This window comes from Anastrepha ludens, chromosome 4, assembly GCF_028408465.1.
Source record: "Anastrepha ludens isolate Willacy chromosome 4, idAnaLude1.1, whole genome shotgun sequence".
NCBI classification, from domain to species: Eukaryota; Metazoa; Arthropoda; class Insecta; order Diptera; family Tephritidae; genus Anastrepha; species Anastrepha ludens.
Genome location: NC_071500.1, coordinates 127363313 through 127387996, shown reverse-complemented (window position 1 = coordinate 127387996; position 24684 = coordinate 127363313). Strand labels below are relative to the sequence as shown.

General features: G+C 38.9%; 1 protein-coding gene across 1 annotated transcript; it reads right to left on the bottom strand.

The window, feature by feature from the left end:
• Positions 1–2336: 2336 nt before the first annotated feature.
• Positions 2337–19387, bottom strand: LOC128861124 (cysteine sulfinic acid decarboxylase). Its single transcript, XM_054099037.1, has 7 exons — positions 19254–19387; positions 15723–16071; positions 6491–6678; positions 6124–6249; positions 3285–3633; positions 2715–3209; positions 2337–2649 (listed from the first exon to the last, which is right to left on the bottom strand). The coding sequence occupies exons 2-7, from the start codon at positions 15912–15914 to the stop codon at positions 2461–2463; spliced, it is 1539 nt and encodes a 512-aa protein (XP_053955012.1). The 5' UTR covers positions 15915–16071; positions 19254–19387; the 3' UTR covers positions 2337–2460.
• Positions 19388–24684: the final 5297 nt, after the last annotated feature.

Here is a 24684-nt window from a genome sequence, read left to right as displayed (position 1 = left end):
TCTCAACTTGAAAACCCTTGGAGGGGTCTGAAAGTCTGTACGCATCTCTCTAGTAGAGAGTTGTTTCTAGGTGAGGTCCCTATTTAAAATTGGGCGTAAGACAGGTTTCGTATGTAGAAATCGACGCAAGTGGGGAAAAACCTTGATCGCCATTCACTTGGGAGTGCCCAGGATGATTCTTCTGCACATAGTCCAAGCAGCTAACAACTTCCGGCCTTCGCCCAAGTATCCTCTGGGCATGGGTTAGCACGAGAAAGAAATGAATTTTGTTAAGGGGTTAGAGACACTCAGAGGCTCGAAAAAATGATGATTTTCAATCATTTGTTTTTTTTTTTTTGCTTTATTTTACAAAAATAAAAACATGGCATTAATACCTCATGTCTCGACTTGACTTTAGCAAAATTTCAAATGAATTTCCTTGGAGATTCATCTAAAATCAATCGGACAAGAGAAATTAGTTTTATTAATATTGTAGATAATCTTGTGCCTGATCGTAGCTTTTTTCTGTTTTTCAAAATTAACAATATGGCGGCCTCAGGAAATATATTTCAGATTTTCGAGAAAAAAAAATCAAATATTATTTGTTAAAAAATAGAAATTTTTGAAAAAAAAATCTTTCGATCAGGCACGAGTTTTTATAGGTATTTTTCAAAAATAGTATAAATTTATTAAAATCTACCAAGCGGTTTCACATCTATACAGACGGCTCTAAAACTTTAGATGGAGTGGGAGCGGGTATTTACTGCTCAAAACTAGGGATAAGGCAGCCAACAAGCTGCCAGACAGCAGCAGCATTTTCCAAGCGGAAGTTTTTGCTGTGCGGAAAGCCGCGGAGCTAGCCTATACTAGAGCAAGAAAGAACTCGACAATTAATATGTACGTGGATAGTCAAGCAGCAATAAAAACAATAAGCTCATATTGTATTAAGTCCAAAAATGTTCGACGGAGGCCAGGGAGGGCATAGAAAGGCTAGCCGCAAACAGTAGGCTGCATGTCTACTGGGTACCCGGTCACAAAGGCATTATGGGGACCGAAACAGTAGATAAGATAGCAAACAGTGCTGTTAGACTACCTTTTGAGCCAGAGAACGACATACCAAAACCGCTAAACACAATATACAATGAAATGGACGACCACATGAAAAGGCGAGTGGAAGCTAGGTGACTAATCTGACCACATGCAAAACAGCAAAAGTTATGTGTAGAACTAACGACAAAAAACTGACTCAATTCGTACTTACGCTCTAGCCAAAGGACTGCAGAACTATCATAGGTATGCTAACAGGTAATAATCTCTTGGCTGCACATGCGTACAAGATAGGGATTGCTAACACGGACAAATACAGGAAATGCAGAGAGGATGTTGAGGAAACTTTAGAACACCTTCTGTGCGTTTGTCCGGCATTATTAAAAACGCGATTAAGATGCCTGGGAGCCCCACTGTTTGAGGGCCTGAAGGACGTCTCAAAAGCAGAACTCCCAGCTCTACTTAGATTCGCCAAAAGCGCTGACATCCTATATGATGTCTACTTTAGGTATTCATAGAGGTCGGTCTCCATCTGGTATCGCTAGGGACCAAAAGGTCTATACGTGGCTAATTGCCAACCAGGCTAACCTAACCTACCAAGCGGTTTTTAAGTTACAGTGATCACCAGTTAAAAAAAAATAGTTTTATTAAAAACGCATTTAAAGTTTCCCGAACCTCCCGGAGCGCTCGAGCGCCCGATCGCCCTTTTTTTTTAATAACTCGAAAAGTATTTGTCGGATTCGCTTCAAATTTTCACACAACATTTTTAAGATATTATACTTTAAAAAAACTTAAACAAAAATCCAATTTTTTGAAAACTCTAACTACCCCTAACCGCTTAATCTCGGCCGAAATCACGTAAACGGTTATCGCGCCAATCAAGAAGAAGCAGTAAGGTTTGAGTGAAAGAAAGTGAAATTTCCGCACTTTACTTACATTTAACGGTGAGATTCTCTATCAAACATGCTGGAAATTTCAAATCTATTTATACACTGGGTCACAGAATATTTTGATGGGCGCTTCACAGATAACGAACGTTTTAGATTTGTTCAGATTTCTATTTCCGGAATTCAAGAATCAAGATGGAACGTAGACTTATTATGTTCTATGCCAACGATGAATACAATTAATGTGTGGCTTCCAGTTGTTAACAAGCACACGATTCTTATTGCAAGTCGGGAGCCACAATTTAACGCTTTTCAACTCCACTGCAGCTACATCATCACTGCCTCATCCGTTTCCCCAATAACTGAAATGTACTCTTTCCGCCTACTAATTTCCATTTCCCTCAGAATATGAAATACTTAAAATTTTGTCTTTTATTATTTTTATTTTACATAAAATTTAATATTGCATATAAAATTATTTTATAAACCTTAAACTTAACTCTGCGTGTACAAAAAAGCCTAATATCAAATAATCTCACTATATTCATTAATACTGGCACTCTTCGCCCAAGCGCTCAATTTCGTCCAGAATAAAATCCAACTCCGTCGCTTCTAGCACAGGGAAACAAGTGAAGACCATGCGAAAGAAATTGCCCAAACCGCGGTACAGTAGCGGCGTGTAGCCGATCATCAGCGTACCGCTATAAGCCATGCGCTCTTTGATTTTGGGCGCAACCTAAAATCAGTAAGCAGTTTAATGCCTAAAAACTCACACTTGATTGTAAATTTCCTTATACTCACCGCAAATAAACGTTCTCGCCACTCTGGCGTTTCTTCGAGACCTCGCAACGCCTTCGGTATGTACCAAAAACAAACATTCATGTACTGATAATCATCCAAGACCAAACGAAAACGATCACTCCCACGCTGCTTAATTTTCTCAATAAGAACTTTTGAGATGTCTATCGCATGATCCAAGAGCCGCCCAAAACTACCATAACCGCGAGCCTTCAGCATTAGCCAAAATTTGAAAGCATCAATTTTGCGTCCGCACTGTATACTCTTATTGCCGGTGTCGTAGGATACATCGTAGAATTTGTCCTGTTGAAAGAGATAGTTGACTTGTATGCTATTGCAGTGCGTGAGTAGTTCACGTTCACGCGTGACAAATAGCGAGCATTGCAACGGAGCGCCGAGTGATTTGTGTGGATTCCAAGAGAAAGAGTTGGTGCGCTCCAGCCCGGCCAGTAGCTGACGGTTTTGATAGGATAATAGAGCTGCACCCCCTAGGCATGCCTAAAGGAGTTCGAAAAGAAAATTCGCTTATATGCTAATGAAATTAGGCCAAATAATAATTTTTTCTATGCTCACATCCACATGCAACCACAATCCATATTTCTCGCACACATCAGCTGTTGCATTGAGATCATCGAATGCGCCCAAAACTGTTGTGCCGGCGGTAGCGTTCACAAAAAATGGTTCACATCCCGTTTCTTGCGCTTTCATAATCTTCGCTTCCAAATCGGTTGACAACATTTGGCCGCGTTCATTCGTTTTCACAACGACACAATTATCGGCGCCTAGACCCAACCAATGGGCGGCCTTAATGAAACTATAATGCGACTCTTCAGATGTGAAGAGCACAAGTGGACGCATGCCAAACATGCCGGCAGTCTTGACATGCGGATGCCGCTTATAGCGGGCCAAGACAAGGCCATACCTGCATGTGAAGAGGAGAGAGGTGTGGTATGTTATAAAATACGTGTGAAGCTCTATGCACTGTGAAAAAATTAGAGTCTAAAATTTTCGTTTTTCATTGTAACGACAAGAAAAAATAAGTTGCAGAAAATACAAACAACTAATATACGAAGGTCGTTCGAAATGTCCGTGCAAAGTCATAGAGATGGCCCTACTGGCGCGTATCGAGATTATGTTTAGTTAGTAGAGTCTCACGGAGGAACACATACCAAATTTCAGCCAGATCGGTATATTCCTTTGTGTTTGGCATTCGTTTGAAACGAGGAAGTCAAGTGATTTTCCTTTTCCATCGCGACAACGCACCAGCTCCCGTCTCAGCAGTTGTGCTCGCAAAATTAATGGGAATGCAGTTGCAACTCGTTTCACATCCCTTCTATTCTCCAGAATTGGCTGGGGAAGGCGATTGCAGAAACTAATGGCTGTTTTTCAGACTTGGGCAAATCCTATCATTCGCAAGGGATCAACAAACTATAGCAAACTATAACAGAATTTTTCAAATATAAGCTTTGTATCAAACTCAGTATATGGTTAACTTCGGTTTTTTAAACAAAAAAATAAATAATTGGCGCCTACACTGTTTCTGGGTGTTTGGCCGAGCTCGTCCTCCTAGTTGTGGTGTGCGGCTTGAGGTTGTTCCACAAATAATGGGACCTACATGCCATCTCCGAACGGCTGATGGTTTTTTTATGAAGAGCTTTTGCATTGCAGAAATACTCTCGAAGGCTTGCCACTGCCTACTTACGGGTGAACGCTGTTAGAAAAAACTTTTTCTATCATTTTGCTGTTTCATGAATCGAGATTCGAACCTACGCACTTGCAAATGGTAGTCGCGCACCATGTGGCTGACCACATATATTTGTAAATATATTGGAAGAAAATCTTAAACTGATAATGGAAAACCTGTTCTGCAATATAACCCGCCCATTTTTGAAAATATAATATACCAATTTATTATACACTAATTTATTTTATCCAAATTTGATTGAATTTTTTCTCTCGAAGCTTGTAACAAATAAAACGTGGAATCGAAGCATATAACTGGGTATGATATTCCAAGTCTTTCTAGGAAATTTTTCACCGGAGTAACTTTTCAATATATAATATATACAAAAATCGTTAAATCTAATATTTTGGTCTGAAACTTTTCAGTGCTCTTCGTGTGTTAAGGGGCTTGAGGCAGTCAGAATGTTCAAAAATTGCATTTTCTTAAAGTATAATATCTTAAAAATATTGTGTGAAAATTTGAAGTGAGTCCGACAAATACTTTACGAGTTATTCAACAATTAAGAAAGGGCGCTCGGACGCTCCGGTGATCGATAGCAAAATTTTAAATGCGTTTTTCTCAAAACTATGTTTTTTGAACTGGTGATCACTGTAACTTAAAAATCGCTTTGTAGATTTCAATAAAATGTATACTGCTTTTGAGAAACATACAAAACTCGTGACTAATCGAAGAAATTTTTCTTTAAAAATTTCGATTTTTTTAAACAATTAATTGTCAGTTTTTTATTCTCGAAAATCTGAAAAATAGGCTTCGATCAGGTACAAGATTTTAGATGAATCTCCAAGGACTTGTGATGATCACCGCAAGGGACTTCTGAAGAAGCGGGCTTCACACAAACAGCGATAACTTTTACAATATATATTTTTTTTTAAATTTTGCTAACGTCAAGTCGAAACATGATGATTAATGCTATGTTTTTATTTTTGTTAAATAAAGGAATTGACTAGCAAAACAAAAATTATTGAAAATCATCATTTTTCGAGCCTCTGACTACCTGTAACCCCTTCAAGAACAAATAAACAGATTCTGTTTATGAATGCGATTTTAGAAATTTTTTCGTCAGATAGTAGTTTGATTGTTAACAGGTATTAAGGAAGGAAAGCTAACATAAATGGCTAACATTTCGTTGGTATTATTTGGAGTTATCTTCATCCTCATTCAAATAATTCAAAATGATTTTCTTATAATAATTTCTTCAAGTGCTGCTGCTAAAATATAACATTACAACCAATTTCAATTTTTATTTTTCATCCATTATTTTGACAACCCTGCTAAATTGAGCCTCCTTGCCTTCGGCTCCAAGGCTCACTCAAATATGGTTAGCATGAAAGCACTTGAGCGGTCAAAATAGTTGTCAGACCCACCCAAAAGTACGTATTTATGCAAGTATTTTTCTATGTCGGCCCGTTTGCATGTCTTGCGGTCTGCCTGACAGTCGTGAAGTGAGTAATTAGCCCTAAAGTAACACTTGCCATTGAACATCTTGATAGCGCGCCAAAGCTGACTGCAAACAAACAAAACGCAGCACAGCTGATGCTTACAATGCATCAAAGTCAAGTATTGGCCGCTGGCATAACTGTTTTGCATACATTGGAGTATATAGCATAGTATTTCATGTTACTAAAGAAACATAAATTCCAAGTGTTAGCATTGGTTTTGTATACTCACATATTTGATATGGAACCACCAGGTGCGAAGATGCCGTCACCTCCAGCATAGCCGGCCAATTGGCAAACGGTGTGTATGATTTCCGTTTCCATCAGCGAGAAGACGGGACCTACTTCATAAGTGTAACTGTAGTTGAAGAATGATAGAAAACGAAATGTAAACATGTAAAAAATCAAGTGTGAAATTATAGCTAAAGGTGAATGCGCACAAAGGAGACTTATTTGTATGTAATTAAAAAAAATATTATATTACCTTGCCGAAACTGTTTACTTTTCTGTTTTACTCTTAAATTAGTATTTTAAATTTTATATTTTTATTTATTTATTATTTTTTTATTTTTATTTCATGATTTTCTTTCTTTACTTACGCACTAGCGTTGAGCGCATCGGTAATCCATTGCCCCATTAGCCCATACGGATCCATTTGGCCGAAGAGCTGATTGTGAAACCGGCCATGATTGGTTTTTACTGAATATTCAATCACCAATCGACATAAATCCTGTATCTCTTTTATGGTGTGCGTTTTATTCTCATCGATACTCAGGTCAATCAATTGCTATGAGAAAGTTTTTTTTATTAATAATTTAATTATAAAATACATACATATAAAGTGAATAACCTAAACAAATTATGAGGTTTTTGCACTGCCGCTTATCAACTGTCATTAAGCGCAAAGCAGCTTCCCCAATAGATAAAGCAAAGTAAATAAACTGCAATTTTTTATTTTGCATTAGTTGTTTTTTATTTGATTATTTGTATATTTGATTATGTAAGAGAATGCAAAGCTTTCCCATGATTCCTTTATCAACAAAAAAACTATCTATATACATTAGGGCGGGTAAATTTGTATTGAATTATTTATTTTTTACTTTTTTTTAATTTTTCATTCCAGAACAATTCATATTTTCAAGCTCACATGCTTTCTTTATCAACAAAAAAAAAGACAATATCTATATACATACATTAGAGCGGGTCAATTTTTATAGAATTATTTTTTTTACTTTTCTTAACTTTTCAGTGTACTTATAGAATAATTATTATTTTCAAGCCCACATGCTTTTTTAATCAACAAAATAATAAATATATATGTATGCATTAAGGGGGAAGTCTACTGTGAATTTTTCAAAAAATCGATTTTTTTTTTATTAATAGGTCTATTTATAAGTTCGTGCGGTTTTACAACAGATGGCGTAACTTGATTATTATTCCATCGATCCACATTTCCAAACATTCATTGGAGAGCTACTGTCGTAAGGCACAAACGTCAGTATAAGTTTTTTATTTGAAGCGTAAACAACAATATTTTTACCACACTTGAAAATGTCGAATTTCGTGCCAAATAATGTGTTTTTGCGGGGAATTCTTCTTCATTATTTTAATATGAAGAAAAAAGCAGCCGAAAGTCATCGTATCTTGGTGGAAGTTTATGGTGAGCATGCTCTATCTGAGCGAACGTGCCAGAAGTGGTTTGCACGCTTTAAAAGTGGTGATTTTGGCTTGGAAGACGAAGAACGCGAGGGTGCGCCGCCAAAGTTCATGGATACCGAATTGGAGGAATTGCTCGATCAAGATCCGGCTCAAACGCAAGAAGAGGTTGCAAAAACTTTGGGAGTTGATCAATCAACCATTTCCAAACGTTTAAAAGCCATGGGAATGATCCGAAAGGTAGGCCATTGGGTGCCGTATGAATTGAAGCCAAGAGACGTTGAACGCCGTTTTATGGCATGCGAACAACTGCTTCAACGGCACAAAAGAAAGGGTTTTTTGCATCGAATTGTGACTGGCGATGAAAAGTGGGTCCATTACGACAATCCAAAACGTCGGGCAACGTATGGATACCCTGGCCATGCTTCAACATCGACGTCGGCGCAGAATATTCATGGCCTGAAGGTTATGCTGTGTATCTGGTGGGACCAGCTGGGTGTTGTGTATTATGAGCTACTGAAACCGAATGAAACGATTACGGGGGATGTCTACCGACGACAATTGATGCGTTTGAGCCGAGCACTGCGAGAAAAACGGCCGCAATACGCCGATAGACACGACAAAGTTATTTTGCAACATGACAATGCTCGGCCACATGTTGCACAAGTGGTCAAAACATACTTAGAAACGCTCAAATGGGATGTCCTACCCCACCCGCTGTATAGTCCAGACCTTGCGCCATCCGATTACTATCTCTTCCGATCGATGCAACATGGCCTGGCTGACCAGCACTTCCGTAATTACGATGAAGTCAAAAAATGGATCGATTCGTGGATTGCGGCAAAACCGACCGAATTTTTCACAAAGGGAATCCGTGAATTGCCAGAAAGATGGGAAAAAGTAGTAGTAAGCGATGGACAATATTTTGAATATTAAATTTGTAACCATTTTACGTCAATAAAGTTTCAAATTTCGAAAAAAACCGCACGAACTTATTCATAGTCCTATTAGCTTAAAAAATACTTTGAACCCTCTTAAATAAGGTACAATATGTGTTACAGCTGGCTAAATTTTTCTTCGTTGAAATTTCGACCTTTTCCCGAAGCGCTCCAAAGCGCGTACCTGCTATACTGAAACTTTAAACGCTTTTTTCTCGAAACTAAGCTTTTGTATACGGTGTACACGATATCTCGAGTTCTGATAAATGAATCAGCTTAAAAATTTAATTATATATTCTCTGTAATAGTGTCTCTCGTCTGACATAGGATTTTTTTGATATCGTTATTTGTTAAATTGTTATAAACAATAGTAACATCAATTTTAGGCAAAAAAAAAGAAAAAAATTTCAAGAATTTTTTTTTCAACGCCAAAATTTTTTATCGACATAATCCTACGTCAGACGAGAGTCAATACTATGTATATGATAACAATATTTTGTTTTTTTGTTTTAGATCACCGAAACGTAAGATTTCATGTACACCGTTTAGGCACCTAAGAAAAGCGGACCTGCGCTTGCAGAAGTGCCACAGCGGCCATTTTGAATATTTTGACTTAAAATTTTTTTTTCAAAAACTTAAATATATAATAAAGATAAGAGTTTAAATAGATTTTATGTACGAGCAATATTTTGTTAGAAATAAAATCCGGAAAATAAGCCTGTTTTTCCCCTTGTCACAGTAGGCTTCCCCCTTAAGACGGATCATTTTGCAAGGAATTATTTTTTCACTTTTTTTAAACTTTCATTGTGGAATAATTTCGAGCCCACATGGTTTCTTTATTAACAACAAATAATATATATAAACACATATGTACATTAGGGCGGGTCAATTTGCATGGAATTATTTTTTGACTTAACAAATGTCAAAAAATTATCATCAAATCTTTAAATTTCTTAATCAGAGTAATTAGAGAACTTCTAGGTATGTAGTTTTATATGTCATTTAAAGGTCGAACGAAAATCATGTTGATTGTGGACAATTTTTTTTCATACGATATTGAAAACTTTCTTTCTCATACATCAAATGTCCGGAAGTATTTTTTCATGCGTTAATCTTTTACAAAAGTATAGTTAATTTTATACCAATAGCCCTAAAAATCAAAGTTCCAAGCTTTGCAGCTCATTCAATTTCAGTATAGTAAAGTGCAAGTTTGAAGTCACTGTCACTGTAATTCTTCTACAGATCTTCCTTAATTCGGCTAAGATATTCGCTCCAACCAATAGCGACAGAGTCTTCTCCACGAATATCCCAAGGGCCGACTCATATAAGCTTCTCCGCATTAAAATAAGACGGGCATGATGATGGATTCACTCGTATAAAGAGCTATGTGCTTAGTCCACAATGGTACTTGTTAGCAGTTTCTCTGAAGTCCTTTACTACTGCGAAATTATTACTGTCAGCGGCAGTCACATGGGTACCAAGAGGCCAGTTATGCGCTTGATAACAGAAGATAATTCCTCTTATTCTCTTCCGCCACTATACTCATTTTCTTTGCTCTTTATACAGTTTAAAAAAGGCAGAACTAACGGAGCGTTATTGAGACCCATGATGATATCAAAAGCGTTGGCATCCGCGAACAATTATGCACACTTATAACAGAAGATGCCTGAGCAATATATTGTAGATCTACAATTCGAACAATATTTTCCATTATCAGGTTAAATAGTCATGCGATAGGCAGTCCGAGTGTTAGTTTTGTTCGTCGAGAGAGGACTTTACTGCTCAATTGCCTACTTAGTCCAAAGTAGCACTTGTTGGCAAGAGAGATTCTACGTTGGATTTCAAGGCTGACATTGTTATCGGTGTTAATGCTGGTTCCTAAATACACGAAGTCTTTTACAACCTCAAAATTATAACTGTCAACAGTGACGTGGGTGCCGATACGCGAGTGCGCCGACTGTTTGTTTGAAGACAGGAGGTACTTCGTTTTGTCCTCGTTCACCACCAAACCCATTCGCTTTGCCTCTTTATCCAGTTTGGAGAAGGCAGAACTAACAGCGCGGTTGTTAAGGCCGATGATGTCAATATCATCGGCATACGCCAGCAATTGTACGCTCTTATAAAAAATTGTGCCTGAGCGATTAAGTTCTGCGGCTCGTACGATGCTCTCCAACATCAGGTTAAAGAAGTCACACGACAGCGAGTCACCCTGTCTGAAACCTCGTTTGGTATCAAACGGCTCGGAGAGGTCCTTCCCAATTCTGACGGCGCTGCTGGTGTTGAGCAACGTCATCTTACATAGCCGTATTAGTTTTGCGGGGATACCAAATTCAGACATCGCGGCATACAAGTAACTCCTTTCCGTACTGTCGAATGCAGCTTTGAAGTCGACGAAAAGGTGGTGTGTGTCGATTCTCCTTTCATGGGTCTTTTCCAAGATTTGGCGTATTGAGAATATTTGGTCAATGGTGGACTTTCCAGGTCTGAAGCCACACTGATAAGGTCCAATCAGTTGGTTGACGGTGGGCTTCAGCCTTTCACACAATACGCTCGCTAGAACCTTATAGGCGATATTTAGAAGACTAATCCCGCGGTAATTGGCACAAATTGCAGGATCGCCCTTCTTATGGATTGGGCAGAGCACACTTAAATTCCAATCGGCAGGCATGCTTTCATCCGACCATATTTTGCATAGGAGCTGATGCATGCACCTTACCAGCTCCTCGCCGCCATGTTTGAATAGCTCAGCCGGCAGTCCGTCGGCGCCCGCGGCTTTGTTGTTTTTTAGCCGTGATATTGCTATTCTCACCTCGTCATGGTCGGGTAACGGAACGACAATTCCGTCGTCAACGATTGGGGTATCGGGATCTTCACATTCTCTATGACATGCGCAGCTGTCACCGTTTAACAGGTTCGAGAAGTGTTCCCTCCATAATTTAAGATTGCTCTGTACGTCAGTCACCAGATCGCCGTCTTTGTTCTTACAGGAAAACGCCCCGGTCTTGAAACCTTCTGTAAGCCGCCGAACTTTCTGGTAAAATTTTCGGGCGTTGTTCCTGTTGGCCAGCATCTCAAGCTCCTCGCACTCACGTATTTCGGCCTCTCGTTTCTTCTGTCGGATAATACGTCTCTCTTCCTTTTTCAGCTCTCTGTAGCGATCCCACATGGCTCGCGTTGCGCCCGATCGCAGCGTGTCTCTATAGGCGGCATCCTTTCTTTCTGCGGCAGCATGACATTCCTCGTCGTACCAATTGTTTTTTCGGGCTCGCCGGAGTCCGATTTCTTCTTCGGCGGCGGTACGTAGTGAACGAGAAATGTTGCTCCATTGCTCGCGCATGCCGGTTTGTTGGGCAGTGCTCTCCGAGAGCAGGAGTGAGAGTCGAGTGGCGAATCTTCTGGCTGTCTGTTGTGATTGCAGCTTTTCGATGTCGAACATTCTTTGCGTAGGTAGATGTACGTTTTTTGCTGCACAGAGGCGGGTGCGCAGCTTGGCTGCAACAAGGTAATGATCCGAGTCGATGTTGGGCCCTCGGATCGTACGTACATCTAATACACTAGAAGCGTGTCTTCCATCTATCACAACATGATCGATCTGGTTTCGCGTTTTTCGATCAGGAGACAGCCAGGTAGCTTGGTGTATCTTTTTATGCTGGAATCTGGTGCTGCAGACTACCATGTTTCGGGCCCCGGCGAAGTCGATCAGCCTCTGTCCGTTACCGGATGTTTCGTTGTGCAGGCTGAATTTTCCGACTGTGGGACCAAAAATTCCCTCCTTGCCCACCCTGGCGTTGAAGTCGCCAAGCACGATTTTTATGTCGTGGCGGGGGCAGCGCTCATAGGAACGTTCCAAGCGCTCATAGAAGGAATCTTTGGTCGCATCGTCCTTCTCTTCCGTCGGGGCGTGGGCGCAAATTAGCGAGATGTTAAAAAATCGCGCTTTGATGCGGATTATTGCGAGACGCTCGTCCACCGGAGTGAACAACAGTACTTGGCGACGAAGTCTCTCTCCCACAACAAATCCGACACCGAATTTGCGCTCCTTTACATGGCAGCTGTAGTAGACGTCGCAAGGTCCTATGGTTTTCTTACCTTGCCCCGTCCATCGCATCTCTTGGATGGCAGTGATGTCAGCCTTTACTCTCACGAGGACATCAACCAGCCGGGCAGAGGCACCTTCCCCATTAAGGGACCGGACATTCCAGGTGCATGCCCTCAAATCATATTCCTTATTTCGTTTGCAGGGGTCGTCATCAGTAAAGGCAGTTCTCATCCGAGGCTTTGTAATTCTTTTCATTGGGGGGGATTTTTAAGTGGCGGGTCCCAAACCCAGCGCACAACCAGCTATCCTGGAATGCTTCGCCTTCTCACGTTAGCTCACTCCCGAACGGGTGTTCGGGAGCTACCCAGAGGATACGTGGGCTAATCCCGGCCGTTGTGAGCTGCTTGAACCATATGTAGAAGAATCGTCCTGGCCACTCCCAAGTGAATGGCGATCAGTAACTTTCCCCACTTGCGTGGACTTCTACACATGGAACCATCCATGGAGTGTTCGAGAGAAAGATTCTGCGTAAGATTTTTGGACCTTTGCACGTTGGCAATGGCGAATATCGTAGACGATGGAACGATGAGCTGTATGAGCTTTACGACGACATAGACATAGCGCAGCGAATAAAGATCCAGCGGCTTCGTTGGCTGGGTCATGTCGTCCGAATGGATACAAACGCTCCGGCTTTGAAAGTATTCGATGCGGTACCAGCTGGTGGTAGCAGAGGAAGAGGAAGGCCTCCTCTGCGTTGGAAAGATCAGGTGGAGAAGGACTTGGCTTCACTTGGTGTGTCCAATTGGCGCCGGTTAGCACGAGAGAGAAACGACTGGCGCGCTTTGTTAATCTCGGCCAAAATCGCGTAAGCGGTTATCGCGCCAATTAAGAAGAAGATAGGCAGTCCGAAATCTCGTGTGGTTCCTTCCAATTTTAACGCCACTGGTGGTATTATCAAATGCCATTTTAAGCATTCGCAATATTATTGTGGTGGTACCACAGTCAGACATCCTGACATATACGAGTACGTAGGTGTAGGCAACTCCTGTTCGAGTTGTCAAAAGCGGCTATAAAATAGACCATGATATGGTGCGTTATTTTTTCACGAAAGTTTTAGCAGACTTATTTAATTTATGGTAGTTTTTTTAGCTTATTTGATTTACCAGATCTATTTGAATTTGACGGGGATCTTTAGTCTTTCACATAAAACTCTCGATAGAATCTTTTATACGATTTTGAAATGATAATAAAAGATAGAGCAGCACAGTTTTTTTTGTCCAAAATTTTAACAAAAATGGATTTTCTCAGCTCTAGAGGCTCGCTTTGGGCATCGAAGGGAGTCTACGCGGGTCAGTTTTAATATTAATTCGTCCTGTAAATGCCATTTTCTTGATCATGAAATGCAGTTATCTACTCCGGCGATTCAATTCCTGCTTTCGACCACCATAGCCGAATGATGGAATTGGTACCTGACTACCATTCGAGAGTGCATAGGTCCGAGACACCAAAAGATAGAAAACTTTTTTTCTTAGGGGCCGCGCCTCGGTAAGCAATGAAAAACCTCCCAGTGTATATCTGCCATTCGGAGTTGACTTAAAACTAAAAGTCCCTCCATTTGGAGGAGAAAACGCACACCCCAAAACACACACCCCTGCTTATATATATATGTACATTACAATTTTGCTGGATTGTGATACCTTGATGACTTCATGACTGGTGCAATATGTACTCCCCTGTGCATAATTCTTCGATGAGATTAGTCGGTGGTTGAAATTTTAAGAATACAGAAACCAACCCATTATTAACTGGTCATTATTATTGATGCAGTCAATTCAAACGCATCTGATCTGGGTGTATCTCTTTTTCCCTCCCTCTCTCTGCATAAATCTCAATCATATAATCAGAAATTTCAAAATTTACTAAAAATAAGAGCGCAGAAATAACTTAAGTACCCATAAATGCAATTACCTAAAATAGATTAAATGTTCGTCAACAACTAAAACTGACTTCATGCAAATACCTCGAATGAAAAGTGATCGGGGCTAGCATCAACTATTTTTTATTATTTTTTATTCGCATCCGCATATTAAATGAAGCTTGTGGCAAAGCTGCAAGCCTTTTTTAATAGCACCAACAAAAATTAAAACATCATTACAATAAATAAGTCGTTGCGCTTACAGCGATGCGATCACCGTTCAGTGTCCAGTCTAACAAGTGGTCTACCTACATACATGCATACATACATACGAGTACATACTAAAAAAACTGGAGTGAATTAAGCACTCGGAGGAAATTAAATAAAGAAATACTTAAGCTTGACTGGCTGTCATATAAACCTGCACATACACATATACATACATACAACAAATGCTTATAGAGAGATGCCTGTGAGTACACACAATCCTAATCAAAAATCAAAACATGACAATCTACGAACATGATCATGTATCATCGGCGGTCAACAGCGGATCAACATGGCAACAACAAAATAACACAAAGCAGTAACACATAGCAACATGGCGCGCAACATAGCAACTACAAAGTTTTTAGCACAGCAACATCAACAGTTGCTGACATGTTGACAAACCATTTTCAAAGTGAAAAGCTAAGCAGTGCAAATACGTTACGAACAGATTTACTTGTATGTATGTATGTATGTGCATCCCTATATATATATATATATATGTGTGTGTGTGTGTATCCATTGACTTGGTGATTGAATTGGTGTTCGACTTGCCGTAAAACCGCCGTTTAAATCCGTTAGGAGAAAAATAAACTTGACACACTTTTTAATTGCAAATCCAACGCGCACGAATACCGCCGCATTGTCATCGAAAGCTGTGCTTCGCCCAAGCATAATAAACTGATTTTGCTGCTCAAAGCACACCCGCTCGCGCGAACCCGATTTGGCCATGACAGTGACGCGCCGCCCGCAATCCCCACCTCCTACCCATTGCCCACTGCTATCATCAGCGAATATTGTCGTGTGTGTTGACAGTTTTGTGGCGCTTAAGCCGCTTTCTCAGTGGGCATAGCTTCATTAACTTAGAAGTTGTAGGTAAACCATATATCCTGCTGATTGAGTGCACCGCTACTTTTTTGGTGCCTCCCACTGCTGTATAAGTATGTACGGTGCAAACATACATACACATACACACATGCATGCATATCTCTAAGTATCTGGTAATGTGAACTTACCTTTATTTCGTTCGGCTGCACAAAATGTACAATTTTTACAGCATCGCGATCCGCTTCGGACACACAAAACGCTTTCTCATTATGTAACAGCTCATAGACAGATCGAAGCACTTTCCAATCTTCGCCCAGATTAAGACGTATCTTATCAATCTCGTCGGCTGTATTTTTTGCTATCGTTGATTTGTTTGACATCTTGGCTTGTGATTGTTTCAGATATTGTTGTTTCTATTTGTTGTATTTGGTTTAATGTTGCTTACACTAATGGTCTACTGATGCTCAGCAGATGTTGATGTGTTGACGATTTCACTTTGATCAGTTACTTTTCTGTTTTTTTTTTTTTGCAAGCGGTCTGGGTATAAAAAGTATAAAAAGCAAGATACTGGTTTAAAAGGAAATGACAGTTTGCATTTAAGACACAAATTTGGCAATTAAATGAGTAACAGACGATTGACATCTACTAAAAGTCGAACCCGCTTGGATAAGTCAAGACCAGCCAAATTACTAAGCAGGCTATGTTATGCATATTTAGAGTATGAAGACTATAATCTAATTTCCAACCTTAAGTTTTCATCGAGAAAATAATAATAATCCGTCTTCTCCGAGAATATTTTATACTAACCTTTTCTTTAAAATGCAATTTGCTTGCATCAAAAATAGGAAAAGAATATGTACAGTGCCTCGATAGTCTACCGTAAGTGCACTAGCCTGCCATCCCAGAGGTTGTGGGTTCGAATCCCATGCAATGAACGGTCCTCGCACTTTTCCAAATTTACCTACTTTCCCTGTTTCTAAAAGAAATTTCATTCCTCAACCGCAAAAACTTATCCTTTCCATCCTTACTCCTGCACAATAGTCAACGCATTATTTGCATTGTAGCTGCTAAAACACGCAAAAAAACAAAGAAAAAACAGTTTCACATTGCATCAGTGGCGCCGGTACGAGGAAGCGGGCAACCGCGGTAATAGCGCAGACACACCAAATTTAGCGACCATCTGTGCGATCCTTCTGGCAGAAATATGTGAAACACGGATGGCGCTTCAAGCAGTAAGAAGGCGTTGTTCCTAAGCAACGACAGGTGGGCATCCCCACTATTTAGGACTGGTAGCGACAGGTTAATCATCTACTCTGTCAGAAATCAAAATAGATTAACGAAACCAACGCAAGACAAGTCTTGCCGAGGCCCTATGCTCCTGGGCAAGCCAAACAAAGCTTAGATCAACTAATAGCAACTTTTTGTTGCCAAAGCAAATAAATGGCTTTGTTAGGTTGAAGCAGTTGTCTGGTGAGACACAGGCTCATAGCCGATTGTGATGTCGTGTGGAGAGCTTTCCCCTATCTTTTTTAAAACCGGTGTGTGCTTTTCAAAACTTTTGATATCTGCAAAACTGAGATCTTCCAATTCATTACAAAATTGTCTACCTAGAATGGTAAATCTACGTCTGGATAGAACTGGACAATGGCACAGGAAGTGCGAGATTGTCCCTTCCTCCTCCTCATCTAGGTAGCTTCGACAGAAGTCATGTGTTTGCACACTCATCCTATTAGGCAGTGCTCCTCAGCTCTTAAGCTTCGTTTACCCTATACCGCTTAGTTAGTTCGTGCTCCTTGTAAACCATGGCTTCCTCATGGCTTTCATGCTCATGATAGTCAAAAGAGTATTTTTTTTTATTATAAAGGGTGATCAGATCGGAAGTACTTTTAGGGTTTATTGACAGATCTCGCGTGATTACTGTCAAACTAAATATATCATTTTTCCAATATTCATTGAAATTTCATCATGGAAAGACTTATGCCTCAACAACCTTTAAAAAGCGTACAATTGTATTACGAAAATCGGCGCTGTGTAAAAAGTGTTCATCGCGCGCTCAGGCCTTATGGCACTATTCGGTAAACCATCGGCAAAATTGAGAATAATTTTACAATATTGGATAATACTCGACCGATTAGACCACGTAGAGCCCGAAGTGAAGAGAATATTGCGGCTGTAAATGAGAGAGACCTGCGGCCTGAAGAGACCTGGATCGAGCTCAACAAAACCCAAATGTTGACTAATGACTACGTCAATAAGCAAAATGTCCACATTTCAACTGAAGAGCAAACCAAACCCATTTTGGGGTCTACATCCATTGAAAACAACCGTTTGGTGCGGGCTATGGATTTTATGCGTCGTCGTTTCGGTGACCAATTTATCTCTCGTCTCGGGCCAGTGGATTAGCCACCAAGGTCGTGTGATGTTACCCCTTTGGGCTTTTATTTGTGGATAAATCTGCTTAGATTGAGGCATTGTCGGCCAACATTACTAAAGTTATTCACAAAATACCGACCGAAGTCCAGCGAGTCATTCATAATTGGTGTATACGAATATCCGAATTACGGCGCAGTTACGGCCAACATTTGAAAAAATAAATGTATTGAATGATAGGTAGGTAGCTGAAATGGTTGAAGTGCCAGTGGCACTCCTCAAGTAGCACTGAAGCGCCGTTTTGATACCATTATAAGACCTCCAATAGGCAGATATCTACAGCCAGCCACTTTTGATATAATGGAGAAGATTGATGGGATTTAGGTTGGCGCACTGCCCCAGGCTGTCGAAGAAAGGAGCACCCAGTGACCTTAGTCGTCTAGCTGCCAAACCCGGACAATTACAGAGAAAGTGCTCAACAGTCTCCTTCTCGGAAAGGTTCCCACAGCTTCTGCAATGGGGGTTAAATGGTAACCCTAGCTTATCCGCGTGTGTGCCGATCGTCCAGTGACCGGTAAACACAGCTACGAGTTTGAAAATTGAATGGCGAGGAGTCCAAAGGACTTTCTGAGTGCTTCGTATATTGTACTGGGGCCAAAGGGTTTTCGAAATAGCACATGAAGAAATGGTGCCCCATCTTTTCTGCGCTTTCCTGAAAAATAATTTGTCATGAATGGTTCTACACAAAAAAATAATAAAGATTGTCCAATCAATTTGAATTTTCGTTGTTTTTTAATTTAAAATAAGATACCTCTAAATTGATCACCCTATATTACCGCTCTAATATAATGATTTTTGCTATTGAGGAGATACACACATAGAGTTAACAATGAGATCTTTTAAATGGTTCATCTAAAATCTAATTATCTTTAAGCGCAATTACAACCACTCTGAAAATTCTAAATACCTAGTTTCTGCATATATTTCATTTGGTTTTGCTACCGAAAAACCAACTGATTAGATTATCTTAACAGAATTTTCGATTTTTTTATTTCCTTTCTTTTATAATATTTCATATTATTTTTAGATTTGAAACAATTACAGTAGCTGGTTGCTATTTGAATTATTGTGCGATGTGCGATACAAAGATTTAAAGAAAAAACCGGTTTGAGGAGTAGTAGCAAGAAATCTAGCAAACCGGATATGTCACAAAAAAGCTGAAAGAAATAATCGCACATTTATCCGCAAAATCACACCTCCAGCCTTGCAGGCACTTGCACTTTTTCTTCAATTCTCCGCAAAGCAATAAGTAGATATTTCTCTCACTTTTACCACTTCCTTAAAATTACCTTCAAAGCCACATTTACGCTTTTTGTTTTGCTACAAATATTTTTAACTCAATAATCACTATCACCCAAACACGTTCAATGCTGACGATCGAATGTGGAATTATACACTAAATGAATATGCATTCATCCACCCGCCGCCTACTACCTTTCTACGGTCAGCTGCCTTCAGTTAGCTATGCACGAGCGTACATATGCAGGTATCGTGTCAATGATTACATTTGCTCTGCAAATGAGTTCAATAAGTGGATTCGAGTGGTACTTGCAATCAGTGGATTCCTACCGCCCCTCGCTGAAGACACATGAGGAGAGTATGCAAATATGACACAAGTACATATGTATATGTATAATAATAAAAACACAAATGCTCATGTAATCGTGCGTCAATGATCTGAGCATAGTCGTTCGGTTCTAAGCCGTCATTTCAATATGCATATATGTATGTATGTACATATGTATTACTTATTATCTTTATTGCTTTTGCTTATTTTATTTTATGAATTTACTTTTTTCAAGTGATTAACTTGGTAATTCATTGTATACACACTTTTGCACGCTTTTCAATGCGTATGTTTTTAAGTAGTTGTATTCGCCTTTTTTTGTTTCAAGTGTGTAAAATACATATTCAACCAATTTTAACATATACATACATACATACTTTTCATCTTCATTTTCTTCTTACTATTTTAATGTTGTTAGTATAATTGTCATAAACATTTAAACTTATATGTATATTTATGTATTTCGTTTCATTTGGTCACTTATAATCTTTTAAGGGGGGAAGCTGGTCTAGAGCGCAAAAAATGGGCATATTTTATGAATTTATTTTGACTCAACAAAGGAATCAATCGAAAATCTGTGAAATAGGTTTAATAATATAGCTTTCATGGTACTAATACAAAATTTTTCGTCTGAATTAATTTCAAAATGGCCGCTGTCCAGCAGTTCTCCTAATGCGCCTTTTTTTCTAGTGGGTCCATTGCCGAAGACGTAAACTCCTTAATTTTTGTCCTGGATCAAAAAATAAAATTTTTTTAGTTTCTATATAACAACAGAAAGAGACGTACGTAGGATTTTTTCGATATTTTGTTTTTTCGCGAAATGGTGCACGTTTGAACAAAAAGTTACAATTTTCACTATAAAGAACGACATAAAATTGTTGATTAAAAAAAAAACTATGTAATATAAATAAAAAATCCTACGTACGTCTCCGGAGAAAGGTATTTCGAATGTATTGTCAAAATTTCGTAAGAATCGGTAAAGATTTGTTCGAGTTATGTCTTCGGCCAGTTTAAAAAAAGTGATTTCGAGAAAAACGCGTTTAAAGTTGTAAGTAGCGTTCGGGGCATACCTGCGAGGCACTGCCGTCGAATGAAAAATTTGGGCATTTAGACATTTTTGCTGGCATCCCTCATTTGGTATATTATTTCTAAGATCCTAAAGCACCTTTTAAGACAAAAAAAAATTTTTCGATTTTTTCAAAATTCTAGACCAGCTTCCCCCCTTAAGTGCTATAGTTGAATATTTTATATTTCATATTAATATATATAATATATAATATTTCTATTTAATTTTTTTCTACACGCTGCTGATTTGTCTTCCTTTGTTTTGAAAGGTCGCAACATTTCTTTTTTTCATTTGAATTATTATTTGAATTTATAAAGAATTATCGGCCAGTGAAGTCGCAAAAATATATGTTTAGACTTTTAAAAGCATATACATACATATGTATACTACCATGTATGTAAGTATTTATGTATACAGTCCCAACAACCATCAATAATTGCCGATGACTATTTTATTTCCTTCTAACATACCTTCATTGGCGCCAAGCTGCGGGACAAAGAAATACAAAGCAAACAAAAAAAAAGGTCTTGCAAAGTTAAAAAATAGTAAATAAGTGTATTGTTGTTATTCCAGAACATAATGAATTAACGAATTAGTAAAATACACGTGCTCATGCGTAGTCTTAATTTTTGCAAGCGTGAACGTGCGTCAGCTATATTTTCAAGTCAATCACATAATTTTCGCATACATACAGATATATTTTGAACCAAATTTTGCGCGTCAATTAGGAATGCCAATCACGGAATAGCGCGAACTCGGTTTTTTTAGTACCAAAAATTACCGACTTTCCGAGTTATTTAATTATTTTTTCAGTTTAAAGCAACAATTGTTACAAATTATCAAGTTTTGCTGTTCATGTTTTCAAAAAACTTGCAAAGTAGGGGAAAGTGAGAGAACAAAATGGCATTTCATATTGAGGGGAAGTTGCAAGTTTTTACTGGAAAATTTTTTACTGCAAACTTTAAGTGAGAAAAACTGCTGATGGCAAAGTAAAAATAAGCACGAATTTTTGGGAATTGAGTCAAAGTTCTAATTTAAATAAAATTAGTGCTTAAAATGGAGAATGTAAGTAAATATGTTTTAAATAAAATTTATTTGAAGTCATATATTAAATAGGAATCGGCCAATTATATAGTGGTATGTACTTCTGCCTCCAGCCTCCGGCAATATAGACGGATGCATAGACGGAAGCAACAATGCAATGATGAAATGGAACAAATTATTGTGAACAAATATTGTGATGCTAAGCTCGTAATTTTGAATTTTATTTGCTTAATTTTTTTTTTAATTTAACACGAGGTAGCATAACTGAAAATGTTTGACTTTTGATAATTTTTCCCGCCAAAACAGCTGTTCGTTGCTGGTTTTGCGTCCACGTTTTTTGATATTTTTCTCTTTGAGCGCGAAATCTCGGAAATTAATAATACGTTCATATATAAGTAGATGATCTTCTTTTTCGCGCTTTACTCAAAATCCGGGATTAAAAAGCGCGATTTCCCATACAAAATTTCTCTCCCAAAATCTGAGATTATAAAATAATCCTAGATAATAATCATACTCTTGGACATACAACCCTGTGTTTTCTGTGTTATCGATAATTATTATTACGAATATGAAGAGAAACTAATGAAATGGACGCCTACAAAGAAAACAGATTTGTAGCCATAATTTTAGTTAAATGTTTGTTAAATATTATTAATTATGCATTCATATTACAGAAAAAAGCGTGTGTCCACAAACGCCTTGTCCTCTTATTACTTATTATAAAATGTAATATCGAATTTCGCATGCGTATTGCTGCCATAATTTTTTGCAACCTCAGTAAACATCGCATACGGATTTCCGCCAATTGCGCCATTAAATTAGCTTTTCTTTCTCCTAGTATTTTCTTCATATCGTTAGTAATAATTAAAGAAACCCAAAACACCGAAATATTCCACCCAAATAATTTTTATGAAGAAAAACCTCTCAAAGAAGACAGCTGATTGTCAATTTTGCAGGTAATCTGCCATACGTGAACGGGTAGATTAATTTGGTGGATTTATAGGTGATATTTGGTCGATGGTAGACTTTCCAGGTCTGAAGCCACACTGATAAGGTCCAATCAGTTGGTTGACGGTGGGCTTCAGCCTTTCACACAATACGCTCGCTAGAACCTTATAGACGATATTTAGAAGACTAATTGGCACAAATTGCAGGATCGCCCTTCTTATGGATTAGGCAGAGCACACTTAAATTCCAATCGGCAGGCATGCTTTCATCCGACCATATTTTGCATAGAAGCTGATGCATGCACCTTACCAGCTCCTCGCCGCCATGTTTGAATAGCTCAGCCGGCAGTCCGTCGGCGCCCGCGGCTTTGTTGTTCTTTAGCCGTGATATTGCTATTCTCCCCTCGTCATGGTCGGGTAACGGAACGACAATTCCGTCGTCAACGATTAGGGTATCGGGATCTTCACATTCTCTATGACATGCGCAGCTGTCACCATAGGTGATTAATGCATATGTGAACGTATTATACGCTACTGACAAATTACTGGAAATTTGTACATGAACAAACCTATTTTAATCGGTTTCTTATCTTTTCGAACACAACCAATTTCGATTGTCGAAACAGTTGTTCTGCTCATAACTAGAAAAATATGTATTTGACATTTTACTTATATTTGCAACAAAAAACTATCATAATAACTGTAATGGCGTAGGAAATTTTCGAAACGTTAAACGAAAACTATTAAGGGACTACATATTTTTTAATGTTTGTTTTTAACCAATCAAGCTTGGTAGCCCAGTATCTTAGGCTTGGTAGAAATATTAACAAAATCTTTGTATTGAGCGAATATATTAATTAATTTCATTTTGAAAATGGGTCTTGCTTAAGGAGTTATATAGAGTTAGAATTTTCAAAAAATCGATTTTTTTTCTTAATGTACGTTTATTTAAGAATACACACAGAAAATTTAATATCCGGTGAATATTTTCGAAGTTACACGCAAATTTGAAACGGTGTTTTTATCCTATATAAAGTGATTTTCAAACTTTAAACGCGTTTTTCTCAAAATGGTGTTTTCAAAGTCGGTGACCAACATTAATCGAAACGGCTAAACCGATTAGTCTCAAATTTTGATACGACCTTCTTAAATGAATCGAAGACTTTTTTCACCGATAAATATTTTTGAAGTGAAACTTCTTTAGGCGTGTCGGGGGCCCCAAGGCAGATTGAAAATAGGCGAGTGAAACGGTAAGTTCGGAGCGTTACCGAAATCCGTCAAATGGGTGGGGCCAAGGAGCAGCTGCTCCTTCCCACTCTCGCCTATTCGCTCTCTCTGTCGCTCTCTCGCATCGCAAGCGCTGAACGATGTGAGGGAGGCAACCGACAATCGACAACCGACAACGGGTATTATAGATAGCCATAGCCCGTGCAAATGAGTGCTGTGTGTGAGTATCAGATAAAGCGCCGATTGAATGTGTGTAAGCGGGAAAGCAATAAGAAACTGCTGTGAAGTAAATAGATGGTAGGTATGGAGGAGACGAAGCGATATAATGAGTGCGTTTGCCAAACGAGTGACGATAGTTGAAGTAGAAGGTTGTAAAATGGCATTTCAACCGTTTCGGTGATCAAAGCAAATTGATTAACGCGCCAAAAGTAGGCAAAAAATACCATTGGAAGTGCAAAGAAATGTCAGCGTCAAGTGCAACACTGCACCCAAGTGTCAAATTTGAAGCTAATAAGGACAAAAATAAATAGTACAAATTTATGTGGAGTGATATAGAAAAAAAAAATGAAAACCTGAATTTAACACGAGGGAGGGGGGGAGAGATCTAAACCGGGGCTCCCATGCATGGAACAACCAACTTAGAAGTTTCACTTCTACCGTGCGTGAGTCTGACAGACCCTAGTTTTTTTTTATAAACAATTTAAGGCCAAAATTTTGTTCAAAAATAACATTATATATACAAATATAATTGGCGCGTACACCCTTTTTGGTGTTTGGCCGAGCTCCTCCTCCTATTTGTTGTGTGCGTCTTGATGTTGTTCTACAAATGGAAAGACCTACAGTTTCAAGCCGACTCCGAACGGCAGATA